Raw genomic sequence first — 20,819 nt, 5'->3', positions numbered from 1 at the left:
GGTTTAAAATAACATTGGATTTATTTTTCACAAATAAGATTATTTTGAATATTGTGGAATACTCCCAGAGTTTAAGCTGCCATTCTTTTAAATAAATAATTAAATGTGAATAAAAGCATAAAATAACTTGGTAGCATTATCAAATGCAAAGCTAATTCAGTATTCTTGTAGGTAGATAAGATTTAATAATACAGAACAGAAAAATAACTGGTAAAAAGGAATGTCAATATTAGGGACTTGTTTCATCTTACAAGAGCTCATCCTCCAGAATAATTGAACTTTATTACATTGTCACTAGATACAGTAAAACATTCCATCTTGATTTTTACATATCCAACAATTTTCTTAATATGTATTTTCCATTTTAACAATCTCCACTTAAGTAATTCCAGTAGAAAAACAGCTTGTACCAGCTTACTTTTGTTTTCCATTGATAATCCTTTTGTTGCAGATCAGTTACGATCTTCAAATGGTATTCTTTTGTCTTGCTACAGACTTCTAATATTTCTTTGCTTTGAGGCTTACAAAACATTTTGCATCTGATAGTACCTTGCATTTTGCAGTGCCTCAATACAATAATACAGTGCCTTAAATCTATGCTTGTCATTGTTTATATTTAGATAAATCCTCTTAGAAAAGGTTGGGAAAATGAAAAGTTAATCTTTCAGGCAGAAAGCTTTGGGGTGCTTTTCCCCTTAAAACACAGGAACATGCCGTATTTTCTGAGAAAAATCTGCTTAATTTGAAGCTATACCTAACTCTTTTAATGCAAATAAAATCAGGTTCCTAAGCTAACAGATGTGTTCAAAATTAAACCCAACAAATTTAAACAGTGAAATTTCGTAGCAAACCACAAATGAAAAGCTGCCCGCTCTTTATTCCACAGACACAGGAGGAGGAGATTTCCAAAATGCACATTTCGAAGAAGTGACTGATAATCCGTCTGCAATTTTATTTACGTTTCTCTTTACCAGTCTGCTGTTGCCGGGGTCAAATTGGAAAATCTTAACGTCCTTAGGCTAGTAAAGCTCACTCTCCTCCGGGTGTCGCTGCAGAATTAATGCGCGCGGCTGGATTTGCAGATTGATTGAATGGTTAATTGTGCAGGTTAAGTGCGAGGAAGAGCGGATGAATTGATTGGGATTTTCTAAACAACCGGCCGCCTCAATCCCTGGGTGGCCTGGTCGGTGGATTCAGACGTTCAAGTGATCCCGATTTTGGGCCCACTGTGTTCTGTGAAAGATGCGTCCCTTTTACACCTCCAGGCGAGCGGGGGTTGGAGCCGCAGCAACAGCCTCGAGAAGAGTGAGTAGCCTAGGCAGAAGGACAATTTGTCCTTTTCTTTTTCGTTAAACAGCCACTGCGGGAGGGGCTGCTGCCGGGGCCCTTTGGTGTCTTGGCAAGGCCGACGCAGAGGGCTGCGTCGTGCCCGCCCAGGGAGGCAATTGCTCTATGTGCAACCTGAGTGAAACCAGAGAAAAGGAAGTTGGGCGGGAGGGCGCTGCCCCGAAACAAAGCGGTATGACGTTCCTGGGCCACAAGGGGGTGAAGAGCAATCCGTGGCTTGGACGGGGACGGGTCGCGCTTGTTTTTCTGCACAGCTGTCCCCATCACGTTCAAAGTAGCTGGAAAACTGTTTGCTTTGCCGGCGTGGCCCCAGCTCCACCCATAGTCAGCTCTTAATATCTATTCTCCCCCCTCCCCCCATTAAATAGTTGGAAAGGCACAGCCACCTACTCCGGTTAGCTTCTCTGAAGCCAACAAAACTAAGGCGGGGCGGGTAAGTGGGGTTAAACCGACTTGCAACCATCCCTTGCAAAAAGGTGGGCTTGGGAGTCGTCAGCAGGGTGGAGAGTAGGGCTGGATGAGTGGTGTCGCTGTATAGTTGCTAGAAGAGGAACCGCTCAGGCCGGCTGGCGAGTTCCTTCCCTCTCTACCACCCAGGTGTAAAATCCTCGTTCGTAAAAGGCTGTACTGCGCGCCCCTAGTCCCTTAGGCTTGGGTCTTGACGGGATTTAGGCGTGCAACTCGCAGACCTCTGCTCTGGGGCAGTGATGTGATCTTGACAGCTGGGCTTAAACTGGCTCAGAGATATATCGCTGAAGAGTTCCTTGCCCTCCCCCGACTGTAATGTAGTTTATTAATGGATAGAATTTGCAAAATAAAAATCCGTACAGGTGGACACACCAGGAAATGTGGTGTGGTGCAAAGGTTAGCACTTGCTTTACATCCATCTTGGAGGCAACTACACAGTATTGTAAAGGGGGGGGGACCTTGCTTGATTTAACCTGGCTTTTATCTGCCTCAGAGGATTGCCCCCATTTTCCTGTCAGTAATTTAGAAGATAAGGGCTAAATTGCAAGGTAAACATGGCTAAAAAGCAGGCTTGTGGATAGTAAATATAATTTTGCTCCATTGCACAATTTGTGCCATCTAGGTGTTGGCATTGGTTTTACAAGTAACTTTCTCTTATGAGCCCTAGAAATAGTTCAAAGGTAACGAACTATAGCTTCTCTTCCCTTGTTTTTCATAAATAAATGGTAAGAATACGTTCTATTATTATGAAGTTATAATAAATTAGTTATAGTGAAGAGAGCCAGTCCTGCCTTAGGCATAAAAAAAAACTGGTGACCTTAGGCAAGTCATTCTCTCTCAGCCCTAGGAAGAAGGCAGTGGCAAAACAGTTCTGAAAACTTTGCTAAGAAAACTAAGAAATTGTCCATTTCATAGCCAATGAAAACTTGACTTGCACCATGTACTGAAAACCAAATGGTATATGCCTATCTAATGTGCTATGATCATACTTGTTAATCAGTTTATTTCTTAATCTAATTTACATTCATGGAACTACAAGGAATATTTTGCAGTCCGAGAAAAACTTTACCTATTTAAATAATTAAAACAATATTTTAAATATTTGCACAGGGAAAAGAAATCTTGATTTCAATAACTCAATAGTGATAACTGTTCGGAGCTGTAAAAAACAGTGATCACTTGATAACACCAAAGAGTTGGATCTTTTTATATATCCTTGTTAGTGGCTATCTTGATTTTTGCTTATATCAGTCATCAACAAAATGTTGGGGTTCTGAAAATGGTCATTGTGTGGTTGCTAGGAAAAGAGCAGATTATATTTTAGGAATTGTGAGAGTGATGAAAAAGGAAACAGTACTGAAATGCCTCTATGCCACACCTAGGCATTTTATGGTCTGCAGTTCTCATCTGGCCCTTCAGCTGTCCCTGTTGGGCTGTGTGGTGGTGTGTGTATGAGGGGGTGGGGGGTGGCAGGGGGTTGGGGAGGGGGTTGGGCGGTGATGGCAACCCTCCACTACAATCCTAGTTTCTCAATGCCCAGTTTCTCAATGCCTACCAATGCTCTATGCAGATCTGTGATATTGACATATTTGAAATCATTTCTGGTCAACTAGCTGACAAAAAATGTGTTCCCAAATTCAGCCTTCAAAAAAGGCTCTCAAATTGAGCGTTTTCTTTGTGAAGAACATCTGTAGAGTCAAAAGAATACTGACTTACTCAGGAAAGATAGCAGGAAATTTAGGACATAAATGGGTGCTTTGTTATATATTACAACATGTTATAGAATTCATATGACCATAGCTTGAAAGGTAAAATTTCCTTCAACTCCTGCTGACTTCGTGGATACATCAATACAATTGTCTTGTAAGTGGCTCTACAGCAAAAGTGGATTTGATAAATTGGCCTATTAGTGGCTGTTAGTCATTATGTATTTATTTGCATTATCTGTTGCTTCAATCCAAGCACTCTAGGATTTGGTACAGTTACTAAAATTATTACATAATAATAATACAGATCAGTACAGACGGGTTGTATAGATTAGAGATAAGATTGTCTTCAGAAAGAAAAGTTGGTCCAAATTTCAATTCATAAACTGATGCAAGCTTTCTCCTCAAAATGCAAGCAACTGTTATTGATTACTGTATTCATCAGACTTCGTAAAATATAAAAGGATAGGCATATATTCAATTGATTGACAAAATGGAAAATGAAATAACAAAGTTAAAGACATTTTTATATAAAATTGTACACAAAGTTCTTGATACTAGGATCACTCTAAAATGCTAACTTGGGCAACTGGGAAAATGACAGCAATGGAACAGTCAGGAGAAACCATGTCTGCTATCAGTCTTGCATAACAGATGGTTCAAAGCAGATCCCTATGCTTTGTTGGGGAAATGATGAAACATTCTACAAAGCCAATCATCTGATTTCCATCCCAAATATGCTTTTAGGACAGTGGTTCTCAACCTGTGGGTCGGGACCCCATTTGGGGTCGAACGACCATTTCACGGGGGTCGCCAAACCACGCTGTCCGCCATTTTTTTCCCTTTTCCCTAGCTGTCCTACTCCCTCTTATTGGTGGCCACATCCACTTGGGGGTCACCACAACATGGGGAACTGTATTATGGGGTCACGGCATTAGAAAGGTTGAGAACCACTGTTTTAGGAGAAAGGGGACCAAAGATAAACTATATGTGATCTCCTGCGATCCCATTTGGCTCATTTTCACAAAAATTTTATTGGCTTTCCCTGTAAGCAGGTAGAGCCTCTAGTGAATAGGGTAGAGCAGGGGTGTCAAACTCAATTTCATTGAAGGCCGCATTAGCATTGCAGTTGCTCTTGGGGGAGCGGGGTGTGTGTGGCCAGGGTGGGTGTGGCCTACTGGGTGGACGTGGAGTGGGTGTGGCCTGTTGGGTGGGCATGGCCAGCTCTACATTGTTCGCGTCAACGGGGCCTGTGGGGGCCTGGGCAGGAGTGGGACAGATCTGAGGGTCTCTGGCAGAAGGGGGTGGGACTAGGGCAAGTGCCAAGGCATGGTCCACTGGAGGAGCCTCACTGTTCCTCTCAGGCCATGTGGGGGGGTGGATGGTGGTGCGGGCTGCCCAGAGCCCTGGGCAGCAGAGGTCAAACGCCCAGCCTGGCCCACGAGCACCTGCGGCACCAAGCCCAGCCCCACTTCCCCAAGGAGGCTCCCAGGCTGCTGCTGCTTTGCTTGCTCTCCGTAGCCAGGTTGCTCATGATGGGCACGAGGGCAAAGTTAGAGGGAGACCCATTCCCTCTCCATGGGAGGAGACCCGGCTTTGTATCCAAAGCTTTCTTAGCAATAGGATGGGAGACCCCAGGATAGGCCAGGAGGAGGGGGCAAGGGGATGGTGAAAGGGCAGCAGGACTTCCCTCAGACCCTCCCTCTCCTTCTTTCCTTTCTTCCTTCTTAAGTACAGAGTGGTGGGAAAATATTTGAGATGAGGGAGGGAGAAAAACAGGCAAGAAACGCAGCCAGGTCCAGGGCCAGGGCCAAGGCAGCGGAGGCCGTTTCCTCACTGTTTCCAAGATGGCTTCATAGGCCACATGAAACCACTTCGCGGGCCGCATCTGGCCCCCGGGCCTTGTGTTTGACATGTCTGGGATAGAGGGTAGGGTAGGGAAGAGAAGAGAATGCCAACTCTCTACTTAAAGCAGGAGACCTTATACTATCCCCAACAAATGGCTTCCCAATCATTTCTTGAACTCTCCAGAGATGGAGGGCCCACAGTTCCAGAAGGCAAGCTGTTCCATTGATTAATTGTTCTCACTTTCAAGAAATTTCTCCTTAATTCCAGGTTGGATCTTTCTTTGATGACCTTCCACTCATTGCTTCTTGTACTATGGTCAGATGCTTTGGAAAATAAGTCAACCCTCTCTTTTTTGTGACAGCCCCTCAAGTACTGGGACTATCATGTCATCCCTAAACCTTCTCTTTGCTAGGCTAGACATACCTACTGCCCTTAACTGTTCATTGTACAATTTAGCCTCCAGGCCTCTTATCTTTATTGTTTTTCTCTGCATTCTTTCTAGGGTCCCAGCATCTTTTTTGTATTTTGGTGACCAGAATTGGACACAGTTATTCCAAGCGTGACTTCACTAGTGCATTATAAAGCATAACTATCACTTCTCTTGATCTTGATGCTATCCCTCTGTTGATGCAGCCTAGGACTGTATTAGCCTTTTTGGCAGCCCACTAAGATAGAGGCTGTTTTATTACCTGGACATATATGAACGAAGCAGAAGTAACACAGTATCGCTTTGTGACCATATGCTACTTGCCTGGGTAGTCAAGTCTAAAATATATTTTTTTATTCTCCATACTTATACTAACTTGGAAAAGAACCGAAATGTGAGCCTAGCACTGAGTTTGTATTCAACAAAAGTAAATATAAGCTCTGGTAATTGGATGAATTATAGTAGAATTTGAGCAACCAGTGCGATATTGTAAAAACATCTAGCCAGAGGAAAGAAGTAATAAAATCCTGTTGTACCAATAAGGGAACATTTATGCGACACAGCCCAAGGCCACTGTTATTAAACTTTGTCCTGTCAGTGGAAATGTAGGAATGCTATTACACTCTGTGACACAATAACTGTCAGAAGTATACTTTTAATAATATTCAAATTTGCTTTGGCTTTTTGCACGGAATTGCATTTCTTCTGTATTGCATTTAAATAATGACTTTAAGGTCCTTTCCCCACTATTGTTAAAAGTGCTACCTGAACAGGTATGAATATAAATAAAACAATACCCAGCATGAAATACACTTTCCCAACTGCTACTCCTCCTCCTGCCTATTTTGCATCAATCAGTCTTGAATGTTGTCTTATGAGTCAAGTGTGCTGCTCATGACAGGCAAAGTGGCCAATTTCTCTCCTCATTTTGCTGATGTTTCCGATCACTGTGTCACAAACCAGGGGAAAACCTCCATGTAACAGGCATTATAGAAGGAAACAGTAGGCCTGACTTCTGAAATCAATGTGGGCCTTTCAAGAGTAGCTTACTTTCTCTTCCACATACTGTACTATAGTATTTGGGCATCTTCCAAGTAAAAGAAAAGAAAAAAGAAACATTTGGGAGAAAATGCTAGGACAGAAATATCTCCAGAATGGAAAGTGGCAGATCATCATCATCCCATGATTTTGAAGCTCTACAGAACTGGAGCAGTGAATTAAAACTGATCAGCTGCTGGACAACTATTTCTGTTCAGGGTTATGACAGAGAACAATGATTGAAAATAATACATGCTGAGAAGTTTATTAGAAGCTTGGAAGGAAATTGGTGTCAAAAATAGGAAATATGATGGTGGGGCAGAGATGACAGGTATAGAAAACTCCGGGAGAGCATTGCTGATGGAAAGAGCAAAAGCTGGAATGGAAAAGACTGCAATGGCTGCTAACTAGTAACCAGAGTAGAGATGTTCCAGCAACACACAACACTCCAAAACCAAACCTCTGATCAACTTCTGACTTTTGTTGGTCATCTGATTTTTCCTCCAAGATAATAGATGAAATGTTCATTATCAACAATTATATCTACAGTATATGCACACACATATAAATATATTTACATATCTTGATTCTGCCTTTGGACAATATTGAAATAAGGGAAAAATACTTTTATAGTGGTTCAGCTTAATATAACTTAATATTTGTATCTCTCACAGGCTGGTGATGAAGTAAAGACAGTATTATGGGGACACTAAAAATTGATTTTGTCAATAAAATGTGCCCTGTTAGTCTATAAGTTTTATATTTCTCATCTCAATAGAATTCCTTTTTAAGATAACTGATGTATAACTTCTAATACCTTTTGCATCATTGTGTCACATCTACACTGATGTTGGTCCCACTCAGATTAGGAATTAATTCTAAAGATATCTGAAATGTATGCTCATATATGACTTACATAATAATTTACGTCTGAAATGGTATAGGACAGTGGTGGTGAACCTATGGCACACGTGCCAGAGGCGGCACTCAGAGCCCTCTCTGTGGGCACATTTGCCATGCCCCGGAGATGGCAACCATCCCTCTTCAACCAGCCGCCCGCTAACTTGCCAAGGTTCCATGTGGCCGAATGCATCCCAGCACGGCTGGTTTCCTTCGCCTCCATCCCATCCCTCCTGGCCTCACATGCTCTCCTTTTCCTGGGCACAACCCACTGCATTGTCTCCTCAGCTGTCGGCCATCCATCCAGCTTGAAGGAGGCTTCTCTGAACTGCTGGCAGCTGGCTGCAGAGCCCCAGAGTGTGCCAGTCAAGGGGCCGGCAGGCTATGGCTGCTGATGGACACTGTCGGCCCCCATGTGTTCCCTGGCCTCTGTGTGCGGGGGCCGATGGGGTCAGGCAGCAGCTGCCCAAGCTCCTGCCTTGCTTTGGCCTGCGACAATGGCACCCCTGCCCTGCCTCGCCTTGCAGGATGAGCCTCCTGCCCACCGCCCCACCTGCCAGAGACCCCTGGATCTCTCCCAACCCTGCCCAGCCCCCACAGGCATCCCTCCCCATAAGCAACATCGAGGTGACCATGCCCAGCTTGGCCGCGCCCACCCAGTTTGCCATGACCACCACAGCCATGCCCACCCAGTGGGGCACGCCCACCTGGCAATAAATAAGTGGGTTTTGGGTTGCAGTTTGGGCACTTGGTCTCTAAAAGGTTCGCCATCACTGGTATAGGATTATAACTTGAAATGGCTGAGTAAATATAAACATACTTTTCAAACAGACAGTTATTTAAAATGACAATTGCCAAAACATCTTAGGGAAATATTTACATAAGCGAGATTCGAACAGCTTGATACAATCATCAGATACAGGAGTTTCCATTCTATAACATATGATGGACGTGTCTGCATTTGCAGAGCGGTAGAGATAGAAAACTTGGCTCACATACTATTTGATTGTTGTTTGTATAAGAGGATGAGAGACAGGTATCTTGGTTCATATATTAAACGAATGACCCATTGGGAACCCCACATTAAAACAACATATCTTACGTGTGGCCAACACTTAACACAGCACAGTACTCGAGTAAAATGGTTCGGATAAGATTGGCATATGTGGAACTGATTGGGGTAGATTGTAAGGGTGATATTGAAATATAATTTTATATTATTCTACTTGTCTATATATTTAATTGTATTTTATTCCAATTTCATTTTAAATTGTTTTTATAAGATTTTATTAATATGTTTGGAACTCTGTATTTTGATATGGCCTATGGGCTAATCAATAAATTAAACTTTAACTTAATGGTATAGGCAGTGGTGGGATTCAAATATGTGAACAATCGGTTCTATGTGTGAATGCTGCTTCCAGAAATCCATTCTGGGCCTGGGCCTCTGCCAAACTGGTGTGAACCGGCTGAGTCCCACCATTGGGTATAGGGTTTCCTGCCTGAACATGGTTTGGACTAGAAGACCTCCAAGGGTCCCTTCTAATTCTGTCATTCTGTTCTATTCTATAAGCAATTTCTACTTAAATTTTAGAACAATTATTGCATAATGCTTGAAATATAATTTTCAGTGTGCTGGGTAAGTTTGACTATAGGAAACGTTAGTTTTTTTGTTACACTGGGATTGTCTTTAATTCTTAATGTATCTAAAACATCAATAAATACTGTCAGTTATTCTGAAGACATTTGTTCTTTACATTTACAATAACAATACAGAAGTATCTTTTGACCTAAGGTTGCATGGCAAAAGGAATGCCTTTGGAAGGCTGTGCAGTATTTGAATATAAATCTTTAAAGACTTTTTGTCTTCAATTGGACATATTTTAAAAAGCAGTTATCTAGTTGTGTCACTGTAGCTGTTCAGACAAGCAGAATCTAAAGTAATTTGTCACGTGGTACTAAAAGAAAAGCCTTACGCATGCTTCCTCAAGCACATTCATCTTAATACTACATGCTCTAATACTACATGCTCTAAATTTCCCATTTATGTGCTCTTTGGAATTGTTAAAACATTCAGGAGTACTCAGATTCTAACTGTATTTACAAATAAGCAGAGCACTCTTAATAGTGTGGCCTTTGCTTCAACCTCATTGCACACATATTTTTCCTTCGAGAATTCGTGCTAAATTGAGGCTAGTAGTCTCAAACATGCTTTACCAAAATGTAAATTCCATTGAACTTGGTGGGATTTATTTCTGTACAAACTTGCACTGGATTGGATTGTAGGAATCCAGTTGGGGGCAAAGAGGTGAGAGGAATTGTAATCCATTGGAAGCTATTATTATTTAACAAGAACAAATTCTCTCTTGCTACACAGGAATCTAAACCTATTGCGCCTCATATTCTGTGGATCAGTAGGAAAAATATATTCAAAACAAGATACTAATTGGTAAGTGGCCTTCATAAACTCTTACAGAGATAATTGTGGTTACATTTTCAGAGGAGAATCTGGCACATCTAACTTTGTCATTAAGACAGAATATGCTTGAGAATCTGGCACATCTAACTTTGTTATTAAGACAGAATATGCTTATATATGCAAGGTTTTGTTGGTAGCTATAAATCACAATGGAAGAAAAGTTACAGGCCTAGCTAGCCAATTAGGCTTGAGCATGCTTGAGTTAGCCATAAGGAATAGGTAAAATCTGTATTGGAAAAATGCACAACATAGCTTGAGCAGAATGTTTAGGTATTCAACTTTTGTGCGTGTTTTATTGGCGTACTGAATTCTAATCACGTGGTTCCTGTATAGAATGTACAGTGTATGGTGCAACTTCGCTCAAAATGTGGAGGAAATTCAGCCAAATATAAGCCTATATTCCACTATTGTAAGTGGAGATTTAGACATTTTGAGTATGGCTTCTTTTTAATATCAGTTGTCTTCTCTTTTCTGGTTTCTAAATAATAGACAATTAAGTTTTGTGTTTTACACACCTGCTTAATTCATGGATTGTAATGGACAGAGCGTGGGGCTGGGATTCAGGGCAGGTCACACAATGAAAGTCCAAAGTGTGGTTGAATATTGTAAATGTTCATGTGGCTTCATAGGTTTTGTTTAAGACAGTAAAAATTTAATTGTAGTATTATGTGTTTAGAACATAATCTGAAGTTATTATGAATTTCCTACATAATCTCATTTATTATCCATTGGATTTAAGTGGAGTGGTAAAATAGTGGAGTAAAAATTTATACTGAGATTGGTTGTTGCAAGAAGAAAGAAGTCGACATGAAGTTTCTACCCCCAGGTATTCTCAAGAGCCTTAATGTAATCATGATCCAGCTAGGTGGTAACTCATAATTGACCTTAACTGACTTGAAAAGCTAAATAGGATTAGATCTGGTTATTTTTTGGAGGTACCACTGTGAAATTCCAGAACACTAGGCTAGGATTAGAGCAGGGGTGTCAAACTTGCAACGTCATGTGACGTGTCGCGATGTATCGTGACTTTTTCCCCATTGCCAGAGCTGGGGTGGATGCGGTTTCGGCATGACGCATCTGGCCTGTGGGCCAGCAGTTTGACACCCCTGGCTTAGAGAAAAACATTCTGAAAAAGGGCAATAGTAAGTAGCAAATAACTTCTGTCCTGTTGTCAATATAGTTGCGTGGATGTATCCATGATATCATCAAAATTGAGCTTTATTTGAAGGAGACTTTATTTTACATACTACTCTGTTCTGCATGTGAGAAAAGAAAGTTTAAAGATTCAGCTCATGGGTTGTTCTGTAACTCTCCATCTTGTTTCCAGGATACAAAATTAATCTCATTAGTTATTGTAGATTTTAAACCAACCTTAGTTTATACAATCTAGTTATCCAAGTTAACTATGGTCTAAGATTAACTAGAAATGTAAATATTAAGAATATCAATATGTTTTTAAATAGCTTTATATAATAATGCACCTGTAAAAGAAGAAGAATTGCTTTTAATGATTTTACAGTACAGAATTCGTACAAACATTGGTATAAATTAATATTGAAATAAGCTTCTAGTTTTGGAAATTTTTTTAAAAATTATTTATTGCAAAGAGAGAATTCTTTAAAGCTTTTAAAGAAATAGTTCATCCTTTGAGGTATTGGAGGGGGCGAGCCTTGTTTGCTGTGACAAAAAAAAAAAAAAAATCAAGAGTCCGGTAACACCTTTTCTGACTAACCAATTTTTATTTAAAGGCATATGCTTTCATGAATTGCAACTCACTTCATCAGATACATAAAATAACTAGATTGAGGTAGGGATGGTAGGGAGGGGGAAAGGAGTTGGTTATGCATTTGCAAGTTGTAATAGAGCTGGAAAAACTATATAGGCCTTATTACTGACATTAGTTTATGAACACTGAATGTTTAGTTATCTCAACAGGCCAAATAAAATAGTATCCTATATTTTCTCAATACTTCCAAAAATGTATTTCTAATTTTAATTGGCATGTCCAATTTAACACATTCCAGTTGTTTGTTGATATGATATTTGTAACCTGTCTTCCACAGATTATAAATACCGTATCAACAAACGTGTGTGTGTGTGTGTGTGTGTGTGTGTGTGTGTGTGTGTGTGTGTATGTGTTTTCTGAGGTTTTCGCGGGTGTTTGTATGTAGGTCTTTGGTTGTTCGGGTTTTCTCCCGCGTAAAATTGGAAGTGTCTTGGCGACGTTTCAACGAAGTCCCATTTGTCATCTTCAGGCTGGTGTTCTCAGCTTTGTGCTTCGAGGAGCTCCTCGAAGCACGAAGCTGAAAACACCAGCCTGAAGATGACGAATGGGACTTCGTTGAAACGTCGCCAAGACACTTCCAATTTTACGTGGGAGAAAACCCGAACAACCAAAGACATATATATATATATATGTATGTATGTATGTATGTATAAAACATATATACATATACATATATACATACATATTTCTCTGGAGAGAGACCATGACTGCATGACAAAAATTACATAGTGTTAATTAGAGAATTCTGAATATGTGTTTTATTAAGTACAATTTTAGACCGAGACTCCAAATAGTAAAGCTCTTGGAATAGAGTATATTAAGTATAAAGTGGGTAGGTTGCCTATAAAACTGTATAGCAATCTTGAAGAAAAAAATGTTGAAGTGTAGTTGCATTTTTGGATCTATTGCCCTTCTCTCTAAATGAAACCTGCTTTTTTTCTTGTCTTCGATGCGGAACTAGGAAAAGACAAAACATCTTTAAAGGTTTTAAGGTTGTAGTTCCAATCTTCTTGGGAGCTTGATTGTTAATTATGCTGAGTAATGCTAAATGGAAGTTGGAAATCCTGTAACATCTGGAAGGTACAGATATTTCAACTTAATTTATTTACTTAATGTATTTCCTTTCCCTCGTTGGATCCTTCATGGGAATTATCATGAGAATCAATAGCGTATCCTGATTGGCCACAGGAATGCAAGTGTCCTATAGTTTCTCCATGGGAAGATAGAAGTAATTTTTCAGATCGCTTAGGAATATAATATTTTTATACTTTCTTATTTTCATCCTGTACAATCGTCTTATAGATTAAGTTTTCTTTTTAATTGTCAAAGAGATACATTGGAATATATCCAAGTATTATATAGTTGACAGCAGAAAATGCTTGTATTAATACACATATTATGTACTTCAGTACTAATTAATCTCATGTTCTTAAAGCACTCCTCTTCAGCGAACTACAACAACAATTTGAGATTTGATGAAATCCTCCATAATTGATAAAGGATGTACCTGTGAGCCCGACTATAAAAATTATGCCGTGTGTTTTTTTATACAGCCCATCATTTCCTTAGTCATTTCATTCACTGTAACTTCGGAACGATCACTTCTATGATAAGGGTTGCTTGATTAAATTCATTTATGTTTCTTGGCTTACATACTGATTTCCATGTGTCTGAGTAAAACAAGCCGAGATAATGATATATTAAGAAACCAAACAAATGTGCTTAGCCGAATCATTTCTCAGGACCAAAAGATAGTCTTAAAACTCTTCAAACTAAACAATGCTTTGATATGGTCAATTTATACCTGTTTTATTTATAACAACATTAATGAATAGAGTACTCAAAGTAGCAAATGCTCAAATTATTGGAATATACTATAACAGATAAATACAGCAGAAACATAATATAATTAATAAATGCCACCAAAAGCTTACACTTTCAGGTATGAATTATATCCAAAATGTAAACTTTTGTAGCATTTATTGGCATCTGATCCTGATGTATTATATTGTGTAAAAGTGTAAGCTTTTTATGACATTTATTGGCTATCTGTATTATATTCGGCTTCTGATCCTGCTGACCAATCCTTACTTTAAACAGGTTATACCAATACATGCAGTCTCAGCTTATGATCAATTGAGCCCCAAATTTTTGTTTCTAAGTAAGATAGTTGTTAAGTAAGTTTTGCCCCATTTTACAACCTTTCTTGCCACAACTGTTAAGTGTATCTGCAATTTTCAAGTTAGTAATACGGTTATAAAGTGAATCTGGCTTCCCCATTGATTTTGCTTGTCAGAAGATCAATAAAAGTGATCACATGACCCCAGGACATTACAGCTGTCATAAATATGTGTCAGTTACCAAGTGTCCAAATTTTGATCACATGATCATGGGGCTGCTGAAACGGTCATTAAATGTGAAAAATGGTCATAAGTCACTTTTTTTCAGGGCTGTTGTAACTTTGAACGGTCAATAAATGAAAAGTTATAAGTAGTGTTTTCAATTTCAATACGCAGTTTTCTTGATGAAAACCCCTCAAAGGCTATTTAGAGAAATAATCCCTGAATTATTCCTGAATCTGCATGGTTTATAATTAACTGAATTAGATGAAGTGTTGGAAGGCTATGCAGTATTTGAATGGCTTTTTGTTGGTTTGTCCCCTTTGTTTAATTATTGTTGCAACATGCATATCTATTATTGTTGAGCTTTTCTGATTCAAGCACTCTGAATTTTCAAACATCAACTCTTATAATTACAGATAAAAGGTATGTGCCAAGCAACACAGAGAAGAACCCCGTACTTGTACATACACAGGAAAAGTATTTTCTTAGTTCCATAATAGTAGGAAACCCCCCTTCCCCTCCCCCCCCTCTCTCTCACACACACACACACGTTTAGCATAAACATGCAGGAAGACAAAAAATATTGGCCAATTCAAGCATTCATTCATTCAGTTTAATGTTTGAAAGACTGGGAGAAAGAGATACATCCTTACAGATTTTCTAAAAGTAGAAAGGATGGAAATCAAGCTCAGCTCTCAAAGGAGGACAGCCTCCACCATGTAAGTTAGATGAGTCTCAATAGAGGGTGTCCAAAGTCATTTAGGGTTCTATCAGTTATTTCCTTCATCTTACATTATACCTGGTAAACAGTTGGCAACTAGCAAGATTTACAGTATAGGCACTGTATGAGTCTTGTACCTAAATTTGGTTAATACTAGCTGTTGCATTTTATACCAAGTATAATTTCTAGACATTTTTCAAAAGCTCATTACAAAAGTCAAGATGGGATTTTAATAATCTAGTACAGCGGTTCTCAACCTATGGGTCGCGACCCCATTTGGGGTCGATCGACCATTTCTTGGGGGTCGCCAAACAAGGCGATCCGCCATTTTTCCCCCTTGGGGGGCGGCGCTGCGCATGCGCGCCACGCATGGGGGTGGCGCTGCGCATGCTCGCCGCGCATGGGGCGGCACTGCGCATGCCGCTGCACGTGGGGGTGCCGCCGCGCATGCGCGGCACGTTTGTGTGGCGGGGGTCGCCGTCACACAAACGTTGAGAAGCACTGATCTAGTATATAACTATCACCAGATCTGATGGTTTAGGAGCATCATAGTCATAATTGTGCACATTCAGCTGAGCTTTTTGCCAAAGCCACTACTTGCAACTAAACTATTAAAATGTACTTCTAGACCAGGGGTGTCAAACCGCTGGCCCACAGGCTGGATGCATCATAGTGAAACTGTACCCAACCCATTGCCGGCAATGGGAAAAAAGTTATGATACGTTGCAACACGTCACATGATGTTGTGAGTTTGACACTTTTTTTTAAAACACATTTTATTGTTTTTTTTAATTCTTAAAACAAAGTACTCAGGACACACCGTGGTGCTGGGGTAATCAAACAACCTAGAACAAAACATATATACATAATACAATCAATACATCAGGTATTCCCTCTCTTTTTCCCTCAAATAGGTCCTAGACAGCCAGAATTTAATCTAGAAAATTAGTCAATTGTTGAAAGCTCAAATTATTAATACTGTTAGAAGAAGTATATATTCAATACACAAGGGCAAGCTAATTTTGAAATTTTAATTTTGAAAATAACAAGAAAAGGTATGTAGCCCTGCCCAGAAAACTCAGGCTGTTACTTCTTGGTTTAAAATCTATATTATCAGTGGTAGCTGATTGATGGGGGAGGGGCTTTTCACCCCTTCATCTGTGATTGGTCTAAGTGCTACATGGTCATAAGGGTTTTATGAGCTAGAATAATACCACATTTCTATATATAGTATAAAGTAATCTTAATGGATCTGAACAATATTGCAGTGAGTATCGGTATTAATTACTGCTTAGGGCCCAGCTGAGGATGGGTTTATAATATTTGTTTGTATATTAACACTTTGAAATATGCAGAACAGGTTTCCATATGCTCCACACAATATCATAGTGTTTTAAACAACATTGTGTCTTCATGAGCAATTTAACATAAACCATTCTGCTTTCAGTATATTGTCTAGTATTGGATAAACTATTGTTAGATTCAAGGACTACTTCCCTAGTGCAATGAATTGCTGCTGCAAGTCTGCCAGTGTTCAAGGAAATTCACATCTTCTGCTCCATCTCGTAAAAGATCACGTGGGTCAATGTAAGCTTTTTAAATAATTGAGGAGTGGAGGGGTACGGAAAAGCAGTAGACTGAGAGGCAGTTCTCCAGAAGAAGTCACAAATGCTTTCCTGAGATTTTATAACAGAAGGATGTTGTATTCATAAGTTGCTAACATGAGTTGGAATGAGTTTTCATGCACCCATAATTTTTTTTCTTCCTACCTTTGTAGCTGCTGTAATACTTTGTCAACAGCCTATTGACTTTTAAGTAGTTAATAAAGTATAGAAACGAATGGCTATAATGTTAATTTAACACAATACTCAAATGTTCACTGAGATATGAATTTTATTTACTATCTTTAAACAATCTAGAATTCTAGTGATGTTTGGAAGCCCACATTCTTGATTTATGTTCTTTTATCTTACTGTGACTTTGAAAATATAAATCAATTCAAGTTACTGAGTTTACTCCAATGTAATCTTGAATGAGGGATTACTGTGTATCTATCATAGAGGAAGTCATGCATGTTAGTATACTGCAGTTACTTTTTTTTTTTTTGATTATTCAATATCGAATCTCCAAAACCAATTCTAGCTGTAAGGTGAGACTATTGGTAAGGTCATTATTTCAAGCCCAGTTCATTATAAATAGGAGTAAGGTACAATTTTGAGTATTTATGATAGTTAAGAGTCTGAGAACTCAGTTGAGAGTCTAGAACTTGAATTTATGAAACAGCTAGTTCCATTTAGGGCCGAAGCAAAAACAAAAACTTCCAAGATTTCCTTCCTGCTGGAAATTTTTAAAAATAAATATGCTTTTATATGTGACAAACACAAAAATAAATTGAGGAGGTAACATTCTAAACCCTGCAATGTAATGTTTTTACCCACAGATATTGGGAGAAGTGCATACTCTCGTCTCTGCTTGCAAGAAAGTGACATTCTGTACCCTTCTAAAGGACGATACATCAAGGCTGACTGTGCAGCTAAATTGAATAGCAGTCGTACCATGGGATGTATAAAATCCAAAAGCCCCTTCCCGCACACTATTCTAGACGATGGAAGCAGGGAAGTCGGCAAATACGATAGTGGATGTAACATAGAAAAAGCCTCTCTTATTCAGGAAAACTCTGGGATGTCATCTTCAGCAAACGCCGCAGTGCTGGACTTTGCTCACCGTCTTTCCCTTGAGATTCTGGATCAAGCTGTGAAACAATGGGCAATGAATGAAAGCAAATACAGTGACATCCCGTTCATAGAAAGCGATGAGCCCTAATTGCAGGACTTGGCTTCCCAATATGCCTGTGAGGCATCCCATGTTTTGGTGCTAGCACAAATAAAACAACATTCATACGAGAGCAGTTGTGATTTTAAAAGTCATCATACACACAGCTAATCCTGACTGAGGTAAATTCTTGCCTGTAGTTGTAATAGAACCACGATGACATCAAATGGTTCTAGGGCTAGTATGTAATTCAATATTCCGGTAAATCCCATTTCAGTATCTACGGGAATATTAACAACGCAACAGAGCAAAGTATAAGTACCCTTAAAAGCAAAATCGGTCCTCCCCCAACCAAATAGCCATGAGGGGAGGGAATGTTTGGACCAGGATGTCAGAATAGGGTTTTAGCTATATAATTCCTATTGAGCTAAAATATCTTGGGGGGGGGGGAAGTAAAGAGAAATATTGGTGCTTAATTTCCCTGTTTACATAAAGGGGATTTAATTACTTAACATGAGTGTGAACTCTATCAGGGTGTTATGTGACTATCAAAGGTTTTTTTCCAAAGGCATCTCACATCTTGTTGAAGTGAGACTAGTTATTTTACAATTTTACTTGGCTGAGCATACTAAACTCAGTCCAAAGACCTGCACATGTAGGTTTTATCAAAGAACATACCAAAAAAGCATGTTTAATAGTTGGAAGAAAAAATAATTGAAATTACGATGACTTTGCAAGTTATTAGCAAAGTCTTTATGAAAGTGTACTAAAAACACTGGAGGAAGGGATTATTTCTCTTGATTATCAATTATCAAAGGGACAGTAGGGAGAATAGACAGGTTGAAAGCAAAAGTGCAATATAGAACAAGTGTAGCAGCTCGTATATATGGAGAAAGGTAACTACTGAAAATGTGGGAGTAATATATTAATTTAGTATTAAATTCAAAAAAAGCATAGCCTTTGTCCTCTTGGTTATTCAGGCAACATAATTAACTGTTAAAAAGGAAATCATAATACAGTAGTAGCCGAGAACTACTGTTCTTAAACTAAACTGTATATGAATTTCTCTAAATACACCATTCTTAGAATAACAGAGTATATTTTCAGTACAGAATTGAAAGGAGCAAGCCACTTTTATATCAAGGAGAAAGTTATCATTTTGTTTGGGTATAATTCATTTTAACAAAAAACTCACCCCTAATGGTTTGAAATTATGTATTTCAAATACTTTGTGGTGTAGTTGAGCAGAATATTTTGTAGCAATTCTTTTTTCAACAATATTTGATAAGCACATGCCAAATCGATAATTATTCTGGTAAGTAGTAGAAAGTAATTTGACCCTTAGAGACAGAACCCCTTCAGTTCTAATAAATGTACATACATATATATTCTACATAATATTTCATTAGTGGGCAAGGTCCAAACACAATTATACAGTGAATGTCAGACAGATTTCTTATTATATTTTGTAAAATCTATACTATAGTAAGTGTTATATAAATGTATAATCACAAACGATCTGATTATGATTATGCCATAAAGTCACTGTTGACTCTTAGCAATCACATAGATTTTATCCATGATGATCTGTCCTTACCAAATTAACAAGATACTTTAAAAAAAAATACTAACTAGACAAATAATAAAGATGCTAACTGAGCAATTTTACATGAGACAGACTGGTTTGCCATTAATCTCTTTGTTTCCCTCTTTCTGTTCTTGAAGAGATAAGAGCCAGCAGCTTCCACAGGATCTTCAAAATTTGGATCTCTTTACACAGGTTAAGTAGGCTAAATCCATTCTGTCCCTTATTCATTAAACCACAATAGCCATTTTTAAAATCATTATTTGCAGTTTGACTATCATTTAAGTAATGGTTTAAGGAACGAAACCACCACTATTTTTAACATATGCATTTTCCTTCTAATTAGTTAATTGCTTGAAGTTATGTTTGAATAAAGGAAAAAACCTTATGACTTTGTGCGTTTATCTGGAACTCAAATATACATGAGTACTAAAAAGTTTGGGCTCTTATATATTCATATAACAATTACTCAACTATGAAGTAAAATTGGCATGTTTAGACAACCATGTCCAATTGGGAATGAAAATTATAAGGTTTTATTTAGTTTTAGACCTTGGTAAACTTTTCAAAATTTGAGTGCCAATAAAATGCTAAATATACTACTAAAAATTCTCAAGAGTACCATTTAAATAGGTTGTTGGGTGGAATGTAGAAAACAAAATACTATCCATGCTAAGAAATATATGAATGGTCTGAGTAGAATGAAAAATGTCTGTATTTCTGTTTTCATTTTTTTCAAGAGTACAACACAATGTTTGGATTAATGAGTCATTTCCTTGTGCTTAAGCCAAAAAAGGCACTTTTTCTTTGAAGCTGAGAAATTGCTGCAAACAACAAGGCATAGCAAATTAGGCTTACAAAATAATTATCTTTTTACCTAATCGTTTCATTTTTACCCCCTTCCAAATGAAAATTGCTTCAGGAAGAAAGAATAAGAGTTCAGCTTTCTAAACAGTGTGAAGAAATGGATATGGGTGGTGAACATCCCAGCAAACAATAGAAACATTCACAGCAATTTTTGGGCGAGGATTGTACATGTATGACACTTCCCCTCTACTCACAGAGTTTAAGAAGAATTCCCCTCTATTTCTTAAAATCTTGATTTGAAAGGTGGCAGGTATTTATTACGACTGTATGATATTCTGTTGTGTCATTGTACTTTGTTACTTCTTCATTGTTACTGAACACATTTCAAAGATTTCCCAGTTTTTTCTATTTGTTTTTTTTTTTGAGAAAAATCTAAATTCCAATATTGTTACATCATTTATTGCCATGGAAACTTGTGGAAGAATGGTGATATTCATGAAAAGATTTATATGCAGTTGTGATATAATTTATTGACTAATCACCAGTTACCTAAAATACCAATAAAATATAGATTATGGTCTTGTAAAAAATAA

General features: G+C 38.5%; 1 protein-coding gene across 5 annotated transcripts; it reads left to right on the top strand.

Moving 5' to 3' along the window:
* The first annotated feature begins 380 nt into the window (after positions 1 to 380).
* Positions 381 to 19,807, top strand: CUNH2orf88 (chromosome unknown C2orf88 homolog). 5 transcript variants are annotated; one of them, XR_005554058.1, is made up of 4 exons: positions 381 to 1,305; positions 10,112 to 10,183; positions 12,961 to 13,079; positions 17,503 to 17,533. XR_005554058.1 is itself a non-coding variant. In XM_039322096.1 (2 exons), exon 2 carries the CDS (start codon positions 17,619 to 17,621, stop codon positions 17,883 to 17,885), a length of 267 nt encoding a protein of 88 aa, XP_039178030.1. In that variant the 5' UTR covers positions 16,309 to 16,329; positions 17,503 to 17,618; the 3' UTR covers positions 17,886 to 19,807. The 5 variants fall into 5 exon arrangements, 2 of the variants coding, with proteins under 2 accessions (XP_039178030.1, XP_039178029.1); XR_005554060.1 differs by lacking the exon at positions 381 to 1,305 and adding an exon at positions 1,334 to 1,780; XR_005554059.1 differs by lacking the exon at positions 12,961 to 13,079 and having other exon boundaries at positions 17,503 to 17,580.
* Positions 19,808 to 20,819: the final 1,012 nt, after the last annotated feature.

The sequence above is a fragment of the Crotalus tigris genome, unplaced genomic scaffold (assembly GCF_016545835.1).
Source record: "Crotalus tigris isolate CLP2741 ecotype Arizona unplaced genomic scaffold, ASM1654583v1 scf7180000023830.6690815, whole genome shotgun sequence".
In the NCBI taxonomy this organism is placed as follows: Eukaryota; Metazoa; Chordata; class Lepidosauria; order Squamata; family Viperidae; genus Crotalus; species Crotalus tigris.
The sequence above is the reverse complement of the archived record's forward strand: the minus strand, read 5'-3'. Positions and strand labels throughout refer to the sequence as shown.

What these genes read in the sequence shown, in the direction of transcription:
- CUNH2orf88 (XM_039322095.1), top strand. Translation starts at nt 16,568, where the DNA reads ATGAATTGCTGCTGCAAGTCTGCCAGTGTTCAAGGAAATTCACATCTT. An exon ending in AAAAGATCACGTGGGTCAAT is followed by an intron (nt 16,650 to 17,502) that starts GTAAGCTTTTTA and finishes TTTTACCCACAG; the next exon opens with ATATTGGGAGAAGTGCATAC.